We start from the raw sequence: 22,388 nt of genomic DNA, 5'->3' as shown, positions 1-22,388 counted from the left end.
TAATGCCCACCAGGCCACTCCAGCTCTGAGCTCTGGTCTCATTCTCCCTTCCGGATCATCACCTCCATCCACTTCACTCTGTCTGGACCCCTTCACCCTGGTGTTATTCCTCCTTTAATCTCCCCTGCCCAACTGGTCATCATCCTCTCCTTTCACCCCCATTCTCAGTACAGTAGATCTTCCTATTCTCATTTCACCCACCTCCTCTCCCCACAAATCATTGCTCCTCTCCCCTCAATCTTCCCCCTCTCTCCAGTCTCTTGGCTCCTACTTTTTCTCTTGCTCTCTCCTTGAGGCACGCCCAAACGTGTTTCATCTCTAAACACCCACACATATCCTAAACCTCCTTGCATAGTGCCCCAAAGACTGTCCCCCTAAGGAACTCCCTGGTCTAATGGGGCTCATGTGTATCTCAACGCGTGTGTGGTGTCGCGGTTGATTATTGGAATTGCTCGGTGGGCTTTCAACCACATTCTCGGCCCTGTCCCCTTGCTACATGTTTCCATGGTGCGAGCAGATAAATGTTTGCACAATCCATATTGTTTTTTTCTTCTCATGTATGCACTCCACACCTTCCCTCTGCCTCTCCCGCTCATGCGTTCCGCTCACTGAGCCTTCCCTTTGGTGTGTTGAAGGCCTTGGACTCACCCTCCAACTGTTCCTGCATATGAATTCTGCTTGCCAGCTCCCCAATGTGGGGCAGGCTGGGCCTCTCTAAAATGTCAGGCCTAACTTCGTTTTTGGGAATCTCCGAGTAGGTACTCTGGCATGCTATATGGTTAACTATCGAAAATCTGTTAAAGAGCAACACCATTTGTTGGTGATATGTATATGTAGAAAGGCCCTGCATTTTGGTCTTGGAATGGTGTGTTTGGCCAGGCGATCCTCCCAACACCCCCCCTGGGCACAACATCACACCTAGGTGGTGTCACCTAGACCCATAAATCACCCCAAGGAGTAGGCAGTACACTTTGCACCCCCACTGCTAAATGGATAAGCAACAGGGATAGTAAAAGTAACACGCACAGTTTAACCACCATTTTCCCCTTTCTTCACCTTTGGAATGCAAAATGTTAATTATGATACAAATAGCTCACCTTTTGCAAAACAAATCATGTGATTTCATAGAATAGCATTTTGTTAAATCCTGTTGAGACTCATGATACAAGTGGTGGGATATCACTGTTGGTACTAACTGGGTATGCCAACCTGTGGAACTAATGCAATGTTATCTTGTGTGCCATGGTAGTATGCTCTCTGCTGGTATTATTCATTGGCATTAGGTTTGCCAAATACAAAATGATGTACCACTAGAAAAAGACCATCCTTAGGATGACCCAATTTCACGTTGGAGCACGCCTAGTGAGAGTGACCCTGTGGGCCTCTGTCACGTCCATTGGGGAGTATCCCACAGTCCCTGTCTGCATATCCTGAGTTCCATGGAGTACCAAAGGTACTCACTATGATGTTGATAAAACAAGATGTTATGTTGGTTTGGCTGCTGCAGTCTGACCATTACTCATTTCTCTGATACTGCTTTGCTTTAGGTTATCTCCATCGTAACAACTGATTTGCAATGGCTGCAAGCTAAACAAGTTGGAACAGAGTGATACCCAATGTCAATAAGCAGTGGCTCAACCATTTCCATCACTATTTGGGAAAGGCATAGCTAGACAAGTTTATGGTTGCTTGTGTTGCCACGCAGTGGGGACGTATAAAACAGGGCAAATCACTTTTGGAAGCAGGGACAAGACTGATTTGCATATGGTGGAGTTTCTTCTGTATTGTCATAGACAAGGTATACACACATGGAATAGAATGCTCCACAGAGGACTTCACTGTGGATAGGCAGCCTTGCTTCAACCATATAATTGCATTACTTTTTCGTTTTTTCTGGAACGACATGAGCTACAGTCTCAATCTACTTCCAAGACACATCGTCAGTGTTTCCAATCCTCCTGCTTTCTGAACCTTGTGCCAAGGAATCTTTCTTTCTGCCTCACAGCATATCTATCCTGCTTCCTGTTTTAATTCAAGTTTAGACGCATGCTTAGTCCATTTGAGCAACTCCTGTTATAAAGCCAACTGCCAAAGCTACTCTTAACATACAAATAAGTATTACTTTCTTGATGTAAATTGTGAAAGTGCTCGATTTTAAGGTATATGTAACCTTACATTATGCCAAAATTCAAACTAAATGGATGCGGGAAGGCCACAGAATACAGGACTCTGATGAAAACCGTGCACACTGTTTATATGGATATTGCTGTTATGGAATGCACTCATGCACACAAATGTGTTCACAAAAGACACATGAATCAATAGTGTGAATCCAAAATGGTTTCCCAGTCCTACCTTCCGAGGACTGTCATAGCTTCCCCGTCATCCTTGCAGTCCAGAAGCTTGTCCACGTTGGCCTCCAGCACGGCCAGTGCCAGCTGGAAGATTACCTTGATCCCTTCATAAAAGAAGCAGTCTACCACTACCACAGCACTTTCAAAGGGCATGACACTGAGAAAGAGCGTGAGGAACCAAGACAGCGAGATCGTTGCGATGACCCCCAGGTCCTGCATGCAGTCATAAAGTTGTGGAACATAGTCCCCGGCCAGCTCCTCAAAAACACCTTGATCAACCAGGGCTCCTGTTAGGGAAAGCAGTGAAAAGTTGGAGTTCTTTCTTTCACAATAATATCCAGGCATTGTTTACTGAGAGTGCTGCTTCCCAGGATTAATTCAACAACCGTTTGGATGTGTTAATGTGTATTTGAAGACTGGTTAAAGTTTCATTAGAAAATACTAAAAGTAAAAGGTTCCGTTTAACAACATTGATTAGTCATGTAGCGTTCACAAAGGTAAAACTTTACTTTGAATCACTTCTCTTTCATATCTCACTGGGAGATGGAGGTGCTTGACCCAATAGCACGCTGTGAGATGGGGCTACCCCAGGACTTGAACTCAGCAAATTGCACATCTTGTACTTTAACTACAGGTGCACCTCCAATATGAGTTTGTTTCCCCGCCACCAAGACCAAGAGACATGGGGCAGGTGACAGCTTCAATTGAATAACAAAATGAATGCTGGTGATTGAAAAAAGTTCCCCATAAAAGATATGTAAGTAGATCTAGGTCATATGACAAGCTCCATCCACCTGTAAAGCACTGCTAATCATTTAGTACCTTCATTTTTTGCCACCCCTTTTCTTTACTTAAGCAGCCCTCGTTCCCCTTTTCTTTTGCGGTTGCTGGGCTGGTGCAAGTGGATCCAGATCAAGTGACCTAAGGCCCAACCACCTGCTTAGCCTGCCCCCCTCCCCCCGTCTCCTGTCTCACCCTGGCAGATGAAAAGAATTGGCAGACAAAGGAAAAGGGCACACAAAGTAAGAGGACAGTTCCTGTTTGGACCAGAAGGATCTGGATACAACCACTGCTCCGCTAACATTAGGTAATCTTCCTTGAATATGTTATTCTCTCTCTCTCCCAACAGCCCATCCCCATGATCACCACACATCACCAGCAACGCTACTCACTAGCAGCATCATGGACAATGCATCGCAGCAACCTCACCGACCTCACCACAGACCCATTAAGCACTCCTTCATCCAGCACTACATGAAAACTGATGTTCGCCAATGTTGGCTCAGCAATCGACCACGCCGTTAACATCCCAACCACTCACTGGTATTACGCGTGTTATAAATGAACAATAAAATAAAAAATAAATAAAACCTCATCACCCCATATGACTTGGATACCATCATCATTACTGAGACCTGGATGACATTCACCTCAAATCACCTAAAATCACATCCTAGACGTTCTCGTCCCCAAGGGCTGTAGGAATCTACAACAATACCATCCAAACAATTTGTGGAGGCCTCGCCATCATTCACAAGGCACCATGGTCATGCACCCAACTGGACATAGCTACCATCGGCTCTTTCAAAAACCTTTGCTGCCACTTCCCACTTTCCCCATCTGACACAGTCACTTTCCAGCTCATATTCAGGCCACTCAAGCCCAACACCTCCTTCATCAGATACTTCACAGACTTGATCACCAACATGCCTCTCAATCACACAACCAAACAAAATCTTCCTTGGTGACTTCAACATCCCTGGCAACCCGGGAACCAGTCAATGAAAGACAATCTTCACTGCCTAATGGACGCTCTGAACATCATATAGCACACGAAGGATCCAACTCACAGGAACGCTAATATGCTCTACCTCATCATCACTGACCTGCACAACCTCTGATTAAGCTCTCCAATCCGGCTTGACTGGTTGTGCCATCTGGCAATCCCCTTTGACATTAGTTACACCACCACAGTCCAGCACATCCATCGTAAACCCAGCAAACAGACCTTCAGATCATTCAAGAACTTGCAGGCTCTCACAGAAGACCTCGCCAACCTCCAGCCTGCATGGACCGATCTATGACAGACGAATCAGGACTGCGCCTCACTGTTCTAAGAACTCAACACCACCCTCACAACCAACATTAACTGCCATGCCCCAGTGAAATAATGCACCATCAAACCTAAACCTTAGCACCCTCAAGAACTCAACTTCAACAAAAGACACATTATAAAACAAGAAAATCCTGCAGTGTATCCAACCTCGCCCTGCTCAATGAATGCTGTGCTACACATAGATGACTGATCTCCACGGCAAAGGCCAACTACTACCAAAACTTCATAGCCAAGGCCAGCAATGAAAGCAGGGTTGTCTTCAAAGCCATCAACTCTCTGCCCAAAGCACCCGTACTGCGCTCCCTCGAAAAATCCACTGCCATCAACTCTTTCTTCAGCAACAAGATCAGCATGCTAGGCCAGCATATAGACACCAACTGACAGCACACTACATGTCCCATCTCGCAAAACCACCAGTACCTGGACAACATTCAAGACACTAAATTTGGAAGACCTCACTGCCACCTTGCTATCCGTTAAGGCTAATAATACAAGCATGACATCCTCTGCCTGCCTTTGTACTCAAGACCCGTCTAACAGAAGCACTTCTCCCTTAACTGACAATCTTCGACAGCTCCCTCACTCCAGGCACCTTCCCATTGACACACTTGACCCTCAAAACGGGACAAATCCTCCCGTTTCTCAAGATGAAGATTGACCCTGACAACCTCAGCAACAATGGCTCCATCACCTATCTTCTGTTCCATGAAATGGTAAGATCCATGAGAAAGTAATAGCCACACAACTCATCCAACACATCAAAGCCAACTACCTCCATCAGTCCTACCAATCTGGCTTCAGACCGAGATGCGGCACCGAAATGGCCATTATCAAGGTGATTGACAATGCCCTTAACATCCATCGATGATGCCAATCCTTGCTTCCTGGTTCTTCCTGACCTTACACCAGCATTTGACAGAGTAGACCATCAGACACTCACCATCATGCTACATCGCTGCATTGGGATCAGCAAGATCGTCTTCAGCTGGTTCAGTTGCTACCAAGCCAACTGCCACCAATTCATCCAAATTAATTTCTCCAGATCATCAACCTTAACCATCATTTATGGAGTTCCACAAGGGTTCATCCTCTCCCCCGCGATCTTCAACCTTTCCATGGAACCGCTCGGAACCCTCCTGGCTTCAATCAACATTCACATCCAAAATACGCAGATGACATGCGCTTTACCTAAAGATATTTTCCATCAAAGACATCCACACCTTCAAGGCCTACTGCACATTACAGTCCTGGATGCCCAGTGCTTACCTGAAGCGCAGCCCCTCCAAGACCGAATTCCTACTGCTGACGACAATACTGAACACCCCGACATCTAGACCTAGCTCTCTGCTATGAATCTCAAGGCTTCACACCGCCAATGGCCTCTTGCACCAAGTCCCTTGTGTTTGGCATTGGCATACACCTATCCTTTAAGCAGCACATAGCAAGCAAAGCACAAATGTCTTGGTACAAACATTCTCTCCTATGGAGAATCAAGCCAATCATCACAGAAATCAACTTCAGATTTGCTGTCCAAACCTTGGTCCTCTCCTACCTGAATTATGGCAATGCCCTTCAGAAAGGTCTTCCAGCGACTATCCTGATACCCTTGAGATGTGGCCTACATGCTCCAGCACACCTCATCCAAGGACTCTACAAATTCGACTACATCACCCCGACCCAAACTGAATTTCACTGTCTCCAGCTGCAAACCTGTCTTCTCTTCCAATCTTGCTACATCTACAGGCTGTCACCCTGAAGTCTTCAAGCTTCCTAACTGAGAAACTCGGCAGCATCTCTGGAGACCTAAAATTAACTAGAAAAGGACATATGCACACATGAACTCTGCCGGTGCAGGAAAGAAAGATCGAGAGGACAGGGCTTCTACGTTTATGCTCCGCAACTCAGGAACGTCCTCCCTCGTCAACCCCAGATTTGCCCCCTCGCTTCTATGTTTCAGGAAGGTGCTCAAGACCCTCCACTTCAAGGAATGGCTGCTCCCTAACCCATAGATCCACACACCCTGCACTCCCCACCTAACCTTAGATTGTGTGATATACTACCCACAGTTTCCTCCGCTGGTTGCTTGTAGATCCCTTGCTGCCAAATTGTCTGACCCGCACACCCTGCCCATTGTAAGCTCCCTGCTCCCTTCCATCTCTGTCTACCTCACCCTGTCCATCCCTCTATGACTTGTAAAGCGCTCCGTTGCTTCCTGAAGCTAGGTCCACGCTAAATAAATACTCTGCTAATGATAACAGCCATAAGGTCAAATGGTGTGGGTCTTTTTCTACTGATCTTGCATGTTAAGCTCATGAGCAGTGCACATGTCCGTTTGCACCAACATGTGTCCTTTCCACTCTGTGTAGTATGCACAGTTCTGCCCTATCAGAAGACAGATCACAATGCATAGATGAAATGATATAAAAATAAATGGAGGGGACAAGCCAATTAACACTTGAGGTAGTACCATTTTCACACTCATGCATTTACTAAAATCTACATTACGTCAGTGGTGAATTGTGTACATGTTTTAAACAAATATTAAAAAGTGAATTTTACACAAAGTATTTTCACAGTTTTCCAAAAGTACCCTTTCCAAACTTACCAACGACTCTTGTGTTGTAGTAATCCGGCAGCATCCTCTCACATAATGCCACCAGCAGCCAGAATGCCTCCTCCTCCTTGGCATACAGAAGCAAAACTGATGTTACGATATTCATAGCCTACAAGGAAATAGAAGGCACTTATAAGTGTAAAACATAAGCATGTTTTATATGGCGTGTTAATGTGCAACAGTATGAGTGAGGGTGTACGTTTCAATGCTACAAAGTTTATTTTGTTTTAGTGAGGGAATTGCCCAGTATAATTTCAGTAAAGGTGGGCGCTACTACGAAAAAGGGTTTCCTCAGCGTTCTAGGCAAATCAATCAGGGATTAAGACAGGATAAAAGACCGGTACAGCCATACCACAAGCACACGTTTTCAGCCTTTTCCTGCACCGCTGGAGGTTGGTAATGTCCTTGGTATGCAGGAGAAGAACAAGTTACTCTCTTACCTGGTAACGTTCTTTCGATGGGATGGTCCTCCGACGTATTCCATATCTATGACAGTAACCACTGCAGCATAGCAGCATAGCTGCAGTGATTACTGTCATAGATATGGAATACGTCGGTGGACCCAATCCCCTCGAAGGCTATGCCAGTGCTTTTTACTAATGACCGTACAGGATTTACCAAAGGCCCTGGATCTGAGAAACCTAGGGACTGACGGGGACAGACGTAGCGAGGATCTGAGCTGTCTGATGGAACAATACCAGACGAACTGCATATTCCTATATGAGGGAGCAGGACCACAGTTTTATGGGTCATTGTTAGAAGTTTACATGTGGATGGGAAGCCTTTGGAGCCTTTTGTCAGAGTGTGGTTCTGTGGTCTCACACAATACATAGCAATGCGAGCAGCCACGATTTGTAACATCTGTAGCTGGCAAGTGACACCACTTCGCTGTAATCAAGGACAATCCTGGTGTTGCCGATTGACAGCGTGTAGAAAATGAGCTAGCCTCCTTAGCAAAAGCTGCTTGTGTGGGGTTGAATCCCACTTAAAACATTATTCAAAATTAAGTGTGGCCCAGTTATTTGAAAGCAAAATTACCCTGATGCATAATGGTTAATATGGTCTGAGAAATCCCCAACAGCTCAACAGATGGCAGTCTTACTGCGGAAAGTGTTTACTACCTTTAAACACCTTTTAATATTCTGTTTTAAAGACAAACCAATGAGCGATTGTATGAAGTAATTTACTATTTGTTAGCAAAAGTATTTGTAGAGTGTCCCCTCCAGATGCACAACAGTAAAATGTTTGTGTTATGGCAGTCATTTTATGTATCTGAAACTTAAAAGCTTAGCATTGGTAACACTTATGCATCAGGAATAGCATGTCACATTAATAATACATCAAAACGAATACAGAGCAAGGCAAAGGTTGTGTACAGAAATGCAGTGGGCATATTAAGACTACTGACGCATAGTAATACTCGTCTATGGCATTATGCCCCTCAGAATACTGTGCTATGAAATAAACACTAGGTAGAATATTGGGATCAGACCAGGCACTGAATATAAAGCCACAGAATAGGACTTCCATTAAACGAATCATCACAGATATCTGCCAAAATCACAGCGTGCAATCGTTTGCGCAATGTTCTATATGAGCATACGATGTGCTATCCATCTTCCTTTACCATCATACAATCATTTTACTCTCAATACTCGCAGGTCTCTCAGTAATTTGCTCTTGATAATTCAAGATACTCGGAGTGTCTCTTTTCATAACACAGACCCACCCAGTGATCTGCCCAGAATACACAGGTTTTCCCAAAGCTCTCCAACTTGACAGTGTCTTGGAACTGTACTAGCATAATGGACATTGGATGTTCTGACATTGGAGTGCAAATGTACTCTTGAACAAGCAAGTGGGGTACTTGAACATATTTGCCAACAATACAAAGTGAAATGACGGTGTTATTATCCCACATAATGTATGTATCAGATTCCCAGGACGGTGAATAACTGGTTGATATGTGGTGAGACTGACTTTATTAACTCGGTCCTGGTCCTCCAGTATTACGCGTCCCGGACAAACATGGAAATGGATATCACATTGCAGCACATGCAGGCCGCCGTCAAGGGTCATAGGAAATGCTACTGTTTTCTGACGGTGAAAAAGACGATAGTAAAATGAGGGAAACTTGTGCAGACTGTGACAAAGTCCCCTGCCTTTCACCGGGTGTGGAGGATGGATTGTTCACCCAAGCAGTGCCCCACAATACGCAGAGAGATGCTGGAACCGAAGGCCCAATACGGCTCATCTCCTGGACCAGCCCAGCAGGTCCAGCTATGCGGCAGAGGAATGTCCCAGGGTATGAGCCTATGCTGTGACAATCCCTTTAAAGATTCACCAGAGAAGGAGTCAGTGTGTTGCTCTAAAGTCTGTTGTATTACCACGGTTTTCTCCTGATTAGTCCACATGGCTTGAGAGCAGAGCAAGACTTCATTTTATTGACAGATTGCCCGTGCCTGACTTGAAGCAGAGCTGCTGCAGCAGTGAGATGCTGGAGTGCTGCACATGGGCATCTACACTGCAGCATGCTGACAGCTCATGTCCGAGTCAGGATAGCGGCGGGAACTTCATGAATCTCCATGTTCTGCTGCAGCCCCACGAGTCATTGTTTCCTGCAGTCGTGCTAAAATGAAGTTACCCAACATGCCAATCATTGCCCCTAATCCTTTACTGTCTGCAGATGTACACCTTTAGGGATAACAAGGACAGAAGGAATGGGCTGATGTGCAGCAAAAGACACAAACCCTGAGGCTTCAGTGTGGGAGTGAGGCAGTGGCGAGGAAGGCACAAGGATTGTGGCAGAGGTGGCTGTGGTGGATACCAGGAAGATGAAGGATTTGTGGAGGAAGAAGCATAGGTGGAGGCTTAGAGTACGAGGCAAAGAATAAACCAGGAGAATGGTTGGAGGTATTAAAATGGAGAAGAGAATCGGCCGCCAGGGGGCGCACGGATGCAGAACTCCTCCGTGTGAGCTCCGCTCCCCTAACCCCCAAAAGTGCCTTGAGCCCCCACTTTTGGCCCCCCCACCCGAGCAACAACGACGGACGGAGCCCCCTGGACCTGGCCCCCGACTTCTGGGCGAAACTCCGACGAAAATCGGAGCGATTTCTCCTGCGAAATCGCCCCGACAAGAGCCGCCCCCTTCGGACCTCCTACGCAGCACTTCCTCGAGCGCCGAAGTTGCGCGAACTCGCGTACGGCCTACTCGGCCTCCCGCACTCCGAAGCATCACCTCAGTCGACCGCTGCCCCCCCTCCAGATCGCAGGAGAGCTTTCGGGAACCTCGCGGACCGGCTATCGCCAGGTCGGGTGAGTGTCTCCCGCCTGCACTACACGCGCGCTTTCCAGGGCCCCCCGGAGGGCGCCCCCTTTTCTGAGTACAGAGACTGCCGGCAACGCCACCCCGTCAACGGAGGGGCATCCCGGACCTGCAGGAGGCGAAATCCCTTACCACCCCCCATCCAGCAGAGAATCGCCCCCCCCGCGCTGCAGAGCTTGGCGCGGAACTCCCTCACCAGCCAGGCAACACTTCGGACGGGGCCCCACACCTACAAGCCTGACCCGGGCCTCCCCTAGCCCCAGGCACAATCCAGACAGACTCCAAAGGCCACACCGGCGCAGGACAGTGGAACCCGAGTGGCTGAGGATATTGAACCAGAGGCCACCACCGGAGACGAACAGTACGAACGGAGGGTAGTGCCCCTGATCCCAGGGCGTGTGCCTCCTCCCGTCTCCCACCCCCGCTCCCTGGGTTACCCGAGTCACGCTCCCGTCCCTCACGCCGACAAGCAATCGGGCCCTGGTGCTGAGGGAAAGGCCCCCATCATAGGGGCGTGTGCCTCCTCGCACCCACACACCGTATGAGCACCCGCAGCAAACTCGCCAGGTTTGCATACATCTCCCCAGATCTGGACCCCGACAACGACGGAACAACGGCGACTGAGCACCCCGAGGCAGGTACGGCGGCCACCAAAGGGGACATAGCCGCCCTCCTAAATGAGATCAGAAACATGGGCGCAAACTTAGGAGACAAGCTCGATAGAATGACCCAGCGGGTCGATAACATAGAACAGAGGCTTGAGGGGGTCGAAAACAACCAGGCCTCGACCGATGTAATGGAAACCCAACTGAACCTCAGAATGAGCAACATAGAGAGAAGAGAAGAAGACATCCGACTGAAAATTGACGATTTAGAGAACAGGGAGCGCCGTAATAACCTCCGCTTTTGTGGGATCCCGGAGCGCGAGGGTGAGACGGAATCAGACCTTAGACACACCATAAATGATATCATTAGGATACTAGTTGCCGATGAGAATGTGGACGAGCCCGCAATTGAGCGGGTACACAGAGCCGGTGGCCCACCAGGGGGCCCGAGATCCGTCCTTGCCAAGTTCCATAGATACCAAGACAGAACAAAGATTCTCACGAAGGCTCGATCCGCGGACTCCCTCACCCTCAGCGGGGCCAAGATAACTATCTTTCAAGATCTTTCCTCGCTCACGCTGGCTCTACGACGTCTCTGTAGCCCCCTCACGAAGTGGCTCACGGACCGAGGCACGAGGTACAGGTGGGGATACCCCTTCTCCCTCAACTTTGAGCACGAGGGCAGACGAATAGCGCTCCGATCCGAAGACGACATCCGGAACTGCATTGCGGAGCTCCTGGACCCGGACCCGCGGGAGGAAACACAGAACGACTCGGCACGGGATGGAGAGAGAAGGAGACCCCAGGGCCCGAAGCGGAATAAAGTCAGGGGAGCAAGAAAATATAGACGTCCCAATGACTCCCCGGACGTAAATGGATGAGACGGCACCCACCCGTCACTTGCCCTGAAGAATCTTACTCGGAACCCATGGGCCAGGGAGTTGGTACTCGGTGGTGGGTCGACGTCATGGGCCCGCCGGACACCCTATATTGTGCACTTTCTACTGTTGTCATTTCTGAAGATCGACCGGCGAATGACGTCCATTGTACCCACACGTATCGTTGAATTTTCTTTTCTTTCTCTATTGTATACTTAAGATAATTGTTCTTGTTGCTTGTTATCCTGTGATTGATGTTTAGCAATCAAATGGGGGGGGAGGGGGGCTCAGAACTATGATACGCTACCATGGGGGGAGGGGGTTGCGAGGCTATAACCCTCACAGGCGGTCCGCCGAAAGACCGGCTGAGTGCATCTGGTCCAACGCGGACGCCATCCACTTCGAGACTCAGTTTCACATGGGGTTGAAAGATGTAGTACTTAGATTGGAACCGAGAACACTGGGTATGATGAACAATACCCGAAGGGAGGGGGAGGGGGGTGGGTTGATCGCAAATTCGATGCCTCGTGAGGCACGAACCATTTATCGATGTACTTCCACTGTGGCAACTAACTTCCGAAGACGACGCGACACACATGATGAACACGCTACTTGCAACAATGACCACGAAAAGTAACGTAGCAGGTGACAGGTACGGCACCCTTAAAATCGGCACTCTCAACGTCAAGGGCCTCAACTCCCCCACCAAGAGGTCTCTTGTATCGCGGGAATTCAAGAGGGCAGGCTTGGACGTCCTCTTTCTACAAGAGACTCGATACTCCAGAGGAGAAGAACGGAGAGTGTTACATCCCAAACTAGGCTCCGAACACTGGGGTTCTGGCCCCTTAAAAAAGGCTGGGGTGGGCATCCTGATCAACAAGGCCCTACAATTCGAGCTCATGAGATCCTGGTCTGACGTGAGCGGAAGAACTATGGTCCTGGTGGGCAATATACAAGGCACCGCTGTCACGCTCGCATCCATCTACGCACCAAACACCGGCCAATCCCGGTTTCTTCATCAAACGATCCCTAAGGTTATGACTGAGGCACAAGGCGAAGTAATCCTGGGTGGGGATCTCAATACGTGGATGGATCCTGAACTCGACAGACAAGCTGGCGACCCCCTTGCAAACACTCCAGTCATCGGCGCACACTCGAGGGCGGCAGATTTGATGGAGGTATACAACTTAACAGATGCCTGGAGACACCGGAACCCGTCACGCGCAGGCTACACCTTCTATTCGACCCCACACGCCACGTACTCCAGGATTGACTATATATACCTAACGCCTGCGCTCACAACGGCAATGACAGACACCGATATATCTCCGGTCACCTGGTCGGATCACGATATGGTGACGGTCACACTGGATCAGATGGCCCTCCCCTGGAGGTCAGTCAAATGGCGCTGCAATGAATCGCTTTTCAGAGACTTGGCTTTTCGAGAACAACTCGAACAGGACATCACCCACTATTTTGAGGAAAACAACACAGGTGACATCTCCACGAACACAGTCTGGGAGGCGGGCAAAGCCACCTGGAGAGGGGTGCTCATCAGAGAAGGTGCGGCCAAAAAAAGGGAACGACAACTGATAGAGAATAGGTTACGAACTGAAATCACCCAACTGGATCAACTGGCACAAACCGCGACTACGGAGAGGCTACACAAGATAGAACAAGCCAATGCCAAAAGGGAGGAACTGCGCCAACTCGAAACTGGAGCCATTGAGCATCGACTCCGATGTCTAAAGCAGAGGCACTATGAACACGGTAATAAGGCGGGGGCACTACTCGCTACCAGACTCCGAGGCCAGCGTCGCGAGAGGTGGGTGCCCGCTATACAAGAAGAAGAACCAACCAGAGTCCGCTGCCCCCCCAATATCCCCGAAGCCTTTGCCACGTTCTATGAGAAGCTCTACACCTCACAAGATGCCCCCGGCATGGAGGCAATTACGGATTACCTATCGGCGGTTAACATGCCTTCTCTCCCAGCCGATATTGCACAGGCATTGGACTCCCCCATTACAGCAGAGGAAGTTGAAGACGCTATTAAAAGACTCCCGACAGGAAAAGCCCCTGGGAATGACGGTTACACGGCAGGATTTTATAAGACCTTTCAAAGTACCCTCCTCCCCTTCATGGTTGAACTCTTTAATAACATCCTTCATTCTGGAGTAGCCCCCGCGTCCTTCTCAGAGGCCCTGATAGCAGTAATCCCCAAAGAAGGAAAGGACCCGAGGCATTGTGCCTCATATCGTCCGATATCACTGCTAAACATCGACGCCAAAATATACACAAGAATCCTCACAGCCCGTCTAGAGACGCATATGCCCTCGATGATCCACAACGACCAGGTCGGCTTTATCCAGGGTCGACAAGGCGCTGACTCCACTCGTAAGACCCTCCATCTAATACATGAATCAAGAACATCTCCGGACATGCCAACATTGCTCTCAATCGACGCGGAAAAAGCATTTGACAGGGTCGAGTGGCACTTCTTGGAAGCCACGCTGAAGCATATAGGCCTCGGACCAGTCCTCCGTCGAGCGATCAAAGCTGTCTACTCGACCCCGAAAGCCTCAGTGATGGTGAACTCCCAATTTTCGCGCTGGTTCCCACTAACCAGAGGAACGAGACAAGGATGCCCCCTCTCGGCGATACTCTTTGCGCTGTCCCTAGAACCACTAGCCAGAGCTCTCCGGGCGGACTCTGCTGTGGAAGGTATCCGAGTGAACGGAAGGGAATACAAGTTGGCCCTGTATGCGGATGACATCCTGCTGCATGTACTCAACCCCCTGTCGTCAGTCCCGAGGGCGATCCAGCTCATCGAAGAATATGGAACACTATCTGGTTTCAAAATCAATAGGTCTAAGTCCATCCTCTTCCCGCTTAACGTACCCTCCCCTGAACAACAAAGGGAGTTGGCACACCTCGGTCTGACCATACAGGAATCAACGCTGGGCTATCTGGGGATCAATATAACAAGAGATCTTACGCAGCTCTACGAGGCGAACTTCCCCCAGCTCCTAGCTGCCCTAAAGACTGACCTACTGAAATGGAAGCCGCTCACAATCTCCTGGATGGGACGCTTGAACGCTATCAAGATGGTAAGCCTCCCACGCTTTCTGTATCCGTTTCAGGCCCTTCCAGTCACGATCCCAGAACACTTCTTCAGACAGGTTAAGAAAACCATACTCGACTTCCTCTGGGATGGCAGAAAATCACGAATAGCGTACGATGTCCTGATACTACCGAAGGAGCTCGGAGGCGTAGGTCTTCCAGATATAGAAATATATTATCAGGCAACGCAACTGAGGATCCTGGTCCCACACCTAAGAGACAGGAAGGACCTCCAGTGGGTCCAGCTGGACAATGACTTTCTCCGCAACGTCACCCTCGCAGAATGGCTATGGGTCCCCAGGAACAAGCTCGTAAAACCATTACGTGAACACCCGATACTGGGCGCCATGTGGAACATTTGGAAGAAGGGTAAGGCTATGACAGGAGTTACAACATGGCCCTCACCCCTGAGCCACCTCTGGTCACCTGGCATCCGTGAGAAGATCCCCGAACACGCCAGGTATCAAGCCTGGTTTGACGCAGGCCTAGAAAGAGTCGGTCAGCTGTGGAGGAAAGAGAAATTCATACCAATTTCGGATCTGGAAGACGCCCTCCAAATTCACCCGATCCCGATCTTCCTGTACCTACGGCTGAAAGGGGTGCTGTCAAGGGAGGAATGGAAAGCCACCACGCGCAGAGACCTAACGCCCTTCGAAATAATCTTAGACACGACCACTGCGACCAAAGGGTTGATATCCAGGATGTATCGAGCTCTGATCACCAAAGACCATTCCCCGATCCTCCGCCTCAAAGGAAGGTGGGAAAAAGATTTCGGCAGAGAGTTTGACCAACAGGCCTGGGACCGGATATGCCACACGCCCGCCAGAGTGTCTGTTGCTACTCAATACAAACTGCACGCTGTAAAGCTACTCCACCGTTGGCAGTATGATCCGCTTAGGCTTTCAAAGATGTTCCAAACCTCCGATCCCAGATGCTGGCGCCATTGCGGAGCGAAAGCAGACTATTGGCACATGTGGTGGGGGTGCCCTAAAGTGCGCATTTACTGGCAGGAGGTTCTAGGGTGGATCAAGCGACTAGATGGCATAGACAGAGAACCCTCCCCCCTACTCACGTTGTTCGGTCTTGAGGAGGACGATGACGAATTGGTCCATGTGAAAGGACTGGTATCCCCCCTCCTTCTAGCGGCTAGGGCGGCCCTAGTTATAAAATGGAAATCCCCACGGCTGCCAAACGAGACAGATTGGCTGAAAGTTGCCACCAATATCTACACAATGGAGAAGATAACGGCGGCCCTGCACGACAAGGCCGCGAAACACGAAGAAGCGTGGGGTGACTTCGCAAGCCATTACATGTCAAGACCGAACGCCCACCCAACACCTAGCCAATAAATGCATTCACCAACTGCCTTCCACGATGTATGGAAAATGAGATCCTTATCGTCCAGAGGTCCGTGCTTGTCACACATCCGATCATGCTACCAACGATTCATGATTCGCAAAGACAACGACTATCAGATGTTGCCGCGTCGCAAGTTTCTTCAGACTATAGCAGCCATCACGCCACGGAAGTGTTATGAGCAATAAAAGGGGAGGGAGGGAGGGAGGGAAGGGGAGTTATATAGTTCACTCGTCCGGAGTGGACACACGCTTGACTGTATTGTCTTTGTAGTTACGCTATTTGAATCCGAGCTGGGAGAAGATGCAGTAGCGATATATGGTTCCTATGTATGTTTGAATTTGCTTCTTGCTCATGATTCACCTTTGCTGTTTAAAACCAATAAAGTTAAATTTTAAAAAAAAAAAAAAAATGGAGAAGATTAAAATGAGCTGTGAAGTGGATGGTGGAATGAGTACCAGATACAGAGTACCCAAGATGAGGTGCCAAACAAGTTGTGAGGAGGGTTGTAGAAGGAGTAGCAGAGAGGAGGTAGCAAGTATTTGTATTGAGAAATATGGAAGAAATTAATTGAGAGCGGGAAGGCAGAGACTTCCAAGGAGGAAGTTATGGAGATAGTAGGTGGAAGGTGGTACAACGAAGGAGGTGACAGAGAAACACAAGAGTGAAGTTAAAAGGAAGCTCGAGCTATAGGCCCAAAGGATTGTTATACAATGGGCTGAGGATAGAGCTAAAGAAGTAGAAAAAAAGAAAAAAAAATGGGGAGGTGGGGTACGACCAAGGGGCCCTCTTACGAGCAAGACTGATGCAAACCATTGAGGAGGTAGACAAGGTCAGAGTTTCGGGGAACCGAGCTAGGACCATGAAGCAATGATGTGGCACACAAGACAAACAAGGAGAGGCATTGCTAACAATTCCCTGTTGGCCTTTTTTGTGGATTTTTCAGCCTGTCCATATAACCGCCCCAATCTGTTGCCTACCTAACAAGCAGTCACACCTGGGACTAGAGGTCCTTCGGACGGACCTCCTGCCATATCCAGGATGAGAAGCAGATGACCAGACCCCACTGAACAAGGAGATCTTAGGATAACATATGGATCCAGCTCAAGATCAGGCTTAGATGGAGATCAGACATTTCCGTGCATGTATGCATTGAAAGACAGTGCTCAAAGAGTTGCTGTGCAATAAGGATAGGAGAAGTGTTAAGAGTTGTTGGACAATAAGGTGGGAGTTATTGCGGAACACAGTTATAATGTTGAAATGCTTATATTGGAATTAGATCACAATCCTTTATTGTAATGAAAGCAGAGATCCTTATGTTGAAGTGAAGGTTGTGATGCAGTCAGGCAGGGATTCTTTAATTGAAGGTGAGGTCAGGGTGGAGCAGCAGTATTTCACAAGACGTCCCCGGCAGTGTGAGCTCAGTCCTCTTAATTTCTGTTGAGGAATGCTCAGGTTAGAAGTAGGTGGCAATTCCCCTCAGTGGATGGGGCAAAATGGCAGGCAGCGAGCAGCCAGGATAGGGATTGCTGCAAAGCTTTGTCCTGCAGGAAGACTCCTGACGTGAGAGCAGGATGTGCTAGGGCTTAGTGGTGCGGCACCCCAAAACCGGAAACCAACCAGTCGGTATCTCCTCAAAGGTCGTCCTAGGGTGGCAAAAAAAGCTAAAGGAGATGTCTGTATCAGCCATATAATGGCGAGGGCAGGGCCTGCGTTAAAGCGTGGTGTCTCTGGGTGGGGGGAGTGCTGGAGCGGCAATTGTACAGAGGCCAGCCTGCACTGTGATGAATCCAGAGCGCACTCATGAGGGGACCAGATTCCAGGGAATATGAAGAGCTAATGCTGCCAGGGGTTCAGGTGGCTGATTAGATGGGTGGTTCTGTGGGAGAAGATGATATTAAGTCAAGGGGTCCCACAGGAAACTAGACTAGCTCACAAGGAGAAAACTATGAAACCGTCCTTCTCAGGCTGCGCTCTGCTCTTCTGGAACTCCATACCAGCGGCAATCCAGACTAGTCCAAGCGTCCTTCAATTTAGGAAAGAGCTAAAGACCTGAATCTTCCAACAACAAATTGGTGTAACGTAGATTCCAGCTACCTCGTACTCACCCCATCACTTGTTAAATTATTGTTACCAATGTTTTGCTCTATGACCTGTTCAGCGCTCTGTTGCCCTGGAGCTAGGTTTGCGCTACAAAAATATATAATAATAATAATAATAATAATAATAATAATGGATCTACTCCCTAACGGCTTCCGCCTTGTCCCATGTGTTCCTTTGGAAGTGCTACAAGTCAGTGGTGGCATTTTCTGCCCTAGGGCTCAGTAATGTACATAATCCTTATCAGTTCTTTTGCTGCCAGGGATCGGTGGCTTGGACAACAAGCAGTCCCCTACGCTTTGAGGTCAGAGAATAGATGGTTGATGAGATGGTCAATTAAGGCCATCCTCATGTGATCAGAGAAAAAATTCAGCGCGTTTCCTTTCAATACAAGTCTACTGTTCAACATTCACCCTCCAGGCAGTTTGGCTGTAGACCAAGAACAGAGTGCAGCAGTTGCAGCTACCAGTAGAGGAGCCTTTGTCGGCTGGCAGCGACCCAGAATGATCGAGAGGCCATGCCATGGTATGTGTGACCAGAGGCAGAGCGTGTCATGATGCACATTTAGAATTCTGATATATTTCTGTTCTGTTTCACACATTGGTGCTTGCTTATTGATACTTGATCTGGGCTACTGAAAGCGCACAGATTAGGGGTTTATTCTATTTGCTGCTCTGTTCAAATGTCGCAAGTAGTGCTTGATGGCATACTTCTAGTAGCAGACTTATAAGGACATTTTCCTTTCAGACGCTCATTTGCTGATCTTTTACTCTAAATGGGGTCACCTGGCATATTCGGGGCTCTTGTCACCCGGGCATGAAAACCCCGGACCTAGGTGGTGACTGGGTGCTTTGCTTCTTTGCACTAATCACCCAGAAGACTCTGGGCCCAAACGTGTACACGTGTAAGTGCGTGCATGTGGCCTGTAACATTTCCTAGGCTGCAGATTTGAGTTTGGAACGAAGCAGGACCAATTTTACATGATGGCCTCTTTTTACCAACATTTATTGCTGCTGGTTTCCCCAGTACCATTTGTTCTTCTACCATGAGAAGAGTAGATAATTACAAATGCATCTCAGAAAGTACTAGGAGGGTTTTTCAGTATCAATTCAAAAAGGGGAATAATTGTTCCCGGAATACTGGCAGCTCACTGTCACAAATACTGTATCTTTCAGAGTATGGTCTGAAGCTATATTTTTTGAGCATCATTTATGATTATATTATCGGATCTCTCACAGAGTGTACAGGAGATTAATTAACTCTATTTTGAAGGTATCCATCTGTACAATGTAATTGCTGATAAGTGTTGGCCAGTCATAGGGTGGCATTAAAACGTATAAGGGGTCAGGAATCACCAACAACTTAGAATCAAGACAACCAGTGATTCCCATCATTTTTAGTGGACTGTCAGACCAAAATATTTTCCAATTGCACATTCCCAACCCAAATATGGACACAAAAAAGTAAATCCACTCATTACCAACCACAATGCCCTCTATGCAGACTACCATCCACACCTCTCAATGAAAGAGCTTTAATTAGGCGCTTACTGTTAATCTGCAATGTTATCTGTTAACTGTGATGGCTATTACTAGCCTTAATACCTGATGAGGGCCTCAGGGGACCATTAGGACGGGGGATGACCATATGGAGAATCTCCCAGGGTCGTCTCCCTTTTCCAGAAAAATTAGGGCTACAGTAAGGCTCCCAATGGTGCAGACATGTCCTGCTTGACCCAAGAGTCTTGCAGGAACCGGTTAGCCACAGTTTACATTAAGGAAGAAAAGTGTACCACTAGCTAATGGCTGAACACAGTGGTGTGTGGAGAAAACCACAATGTTTACTTGTGCTGGCAAAAGGAGGCTTGTGAGTCAAGGCAGCAATGTCCTTCCCCGTCTCCTTCATTCAAGGTCACCTTCCTGGGTGAGTAAAACAGCCCCTCACAGTCGGTGCATTGGTCTTGAGGCTCTCGAATTGGCCATTAGGGACTAACTGGGAACCACCACCCCAGTACCTTAGGTCCTCCGACGGATGTAAGGCACCAGAGTATCAGGCACTACACAAACTATTCCACCTTAAGGTACTTCAAGCTTCCTCTACAGAATGATCTGGGATCAACGCCCTCTCAATTATTGGCTGCACTATGGATCACTTACCCAAGTCTCCAATCTCCTGTTTAGCGCTGATGCTTCTCTACCACCTTAAAATAAAGAGTAGGTCCATGAACCGGGTTTTAAGAAGCTATACTCCCTTTAGCTTCCTCCCAGGACTTGTTCCCCTCCTTCTCCTGGATGACACCGAAGCTGGCCACCAGAGAACCTCCTCCCATTATCTTGGATGGTTAGTACCCAGGCAGTACGATCAGGAGGTTAGGAAAAGAATGTAGGGAGGAGTCACACCAACTGCCCCACCCCAAAGCTACAATAAAAAACAATACATCTGTTGTGTGGAGATAGTGAACATAAGCATTAGCTGAATAGAAAAGTAGTATACCCTTTCAAGGGAGGTTAGGGCAGGCAACCTAAGAGGAGCGGACTGGATGTGGAAGGCAAGGAACCCTGTCAGCGAAGGTAGAGAGAGGTCCCAACAGGTTCAGAGGCCAGAAAGCATGAATACAGAAAACCTTTGAGCCAGGAAATTAAACCCTGACAGCACAGATAGACATGTGTTTCAGTTCAGAGGTTAACACCCAACAGCATATGGAGAGCAAGTGTACCAATTCCTGAAGGCACAGAATGGCAGCATCTAGGAGAAAATAATAGGTCACCAAAGGAGAAGGTCCACAGGGAAAATGGAGAGTCTGGAATGAGAGAGAACTGGGCCAGAGATAGTAGGGAAGGAAGTCAGAAAAAGAGTTACAGGAGAGTTGGCATGGTAATGGCAGTATAAGAATAACGAATTGTGGAATATGGGCTGGATTCTCCGCTTCTGGGAAAGGGCTAGTTCAACCACAAGAGAAGCAGGACCTTCCAAGTTCTGAGTATCGGCAAATAGCTGGTGGCCCGCCAGACCTTATCTTCCTTTCCCTAAGTGGGAGCTTCTTGGTTCCATCAATAGGTGTGCTTTTCATACTACTCTTGTGCCACTTGCTGGTGTTCATGGATAGTAACATGAATGTCTGAAATGGCTCAACCCATGTTATAGCGATCTGGAACTTGTGAGCTAAAAGGCAAAGCAAGGGGCAACATTCGACGAGATTAACTGGATACAACAGTGGGAGAATAGTCACTAATATTGTAGGCAAACCCGACAGATGGTAAAAAGCCATAACAATGAGCAATGGTGTTGTGGGTGGAAACAACAAATATATTGTTTGCGTGCTTGGTTGGTCATTTTATTTGTGGGGACAATATCCAGGTGGAAGTCGAATCACTATCCAACAGTCGAGTAAACTCCTGCCAAAAGCAGGAGGTAAATTGCAGCACCTGTCAGATTTCTACACAGAGGGCAGTCCATGCAGAAGGAATGTATGTGTGTAAAACATGTCTGCCAAGAGGGATGCAGTAGGCAGGCCAGTACCATGCACATAAAGTGCCATTTTGAGAAGTCATCCACCACCAAGAACACAGGGTGTTTGCAATTGTCCAAAGGTAGATCCACTACAAAGTCCATGGCGATTTGTGTGTCAGGATTGAGGTGGCATAGGCAGTGGTTGTAGGATGCCCATGGGTTTGGTAGCAGGTTTCTTTTCTACCAAACAAAACCACACAGGGAAAAATATTTCTAGAAATGTGGATGCATCACCATGTGTTGCTCTTAATTTGATCTTGCCTTTATCAACAGATTCCTGTTTAGTCCTCGTCAAGGAGTGGTGGGACCGCCGGACATGTAGAATGACCCTTTTGGGGGTCAAGGATTCATGTGACAGGATGAGTTGTTTTTGGCTAAAAGACACATGCTAAACCAGGGTACCAGCTGTG

General features: G+C 48.1%; 1 protein-coding gene across 1 annotated transcript in view; it reads right to left on the bottom strand.

Moving 5' to 3' along the window:
- The window catches only part of TBC1D9 (TBC1 domain family member 9), a 573,450-nt gene that overhangs the window by 213,747 nt on the left and 337,315 nt on the right, over positions 1 to 22,388 (bottom strand). The window contains exons 11-12 of the mRNA XM_069631194.1: positions 7,076 to 7,193; positions 2,356 to 2,641 (exon numbers count right to left, since the gene is read on the bottom strand). Of these exons, the coding sequence (XP_069487295.1) occupies positions 2,356 to 2,641; positions 7,076 to 7,193 (404 nt within the window). The remainder of the gene's footprint in view (positions 1 to 2,355; positions 2,642 to 7,075; positions 7,194 to 22,388) is intronic.

Source organism: Ambystoma mexicanum, chromosome 6q, assembly GCF_040938575.1.
Source record: "Ambystoma mexicanum isolate Mex_15411 chromosome 6q, UKY_AmexF1_1, whole genome shotgun sequence".
Lineage (NCBI taxonomy): Eukaryota > Metazoa > Chordata > Amphibia > Caudata > Ambystomatidae > Ambystoma > Ambystoma mexicanum.
The sequence above is the reverse complement of the archived record's forward strand: the minus strand, read 5'-3'. Positions and strand labels throughout refer to the sequence as shown.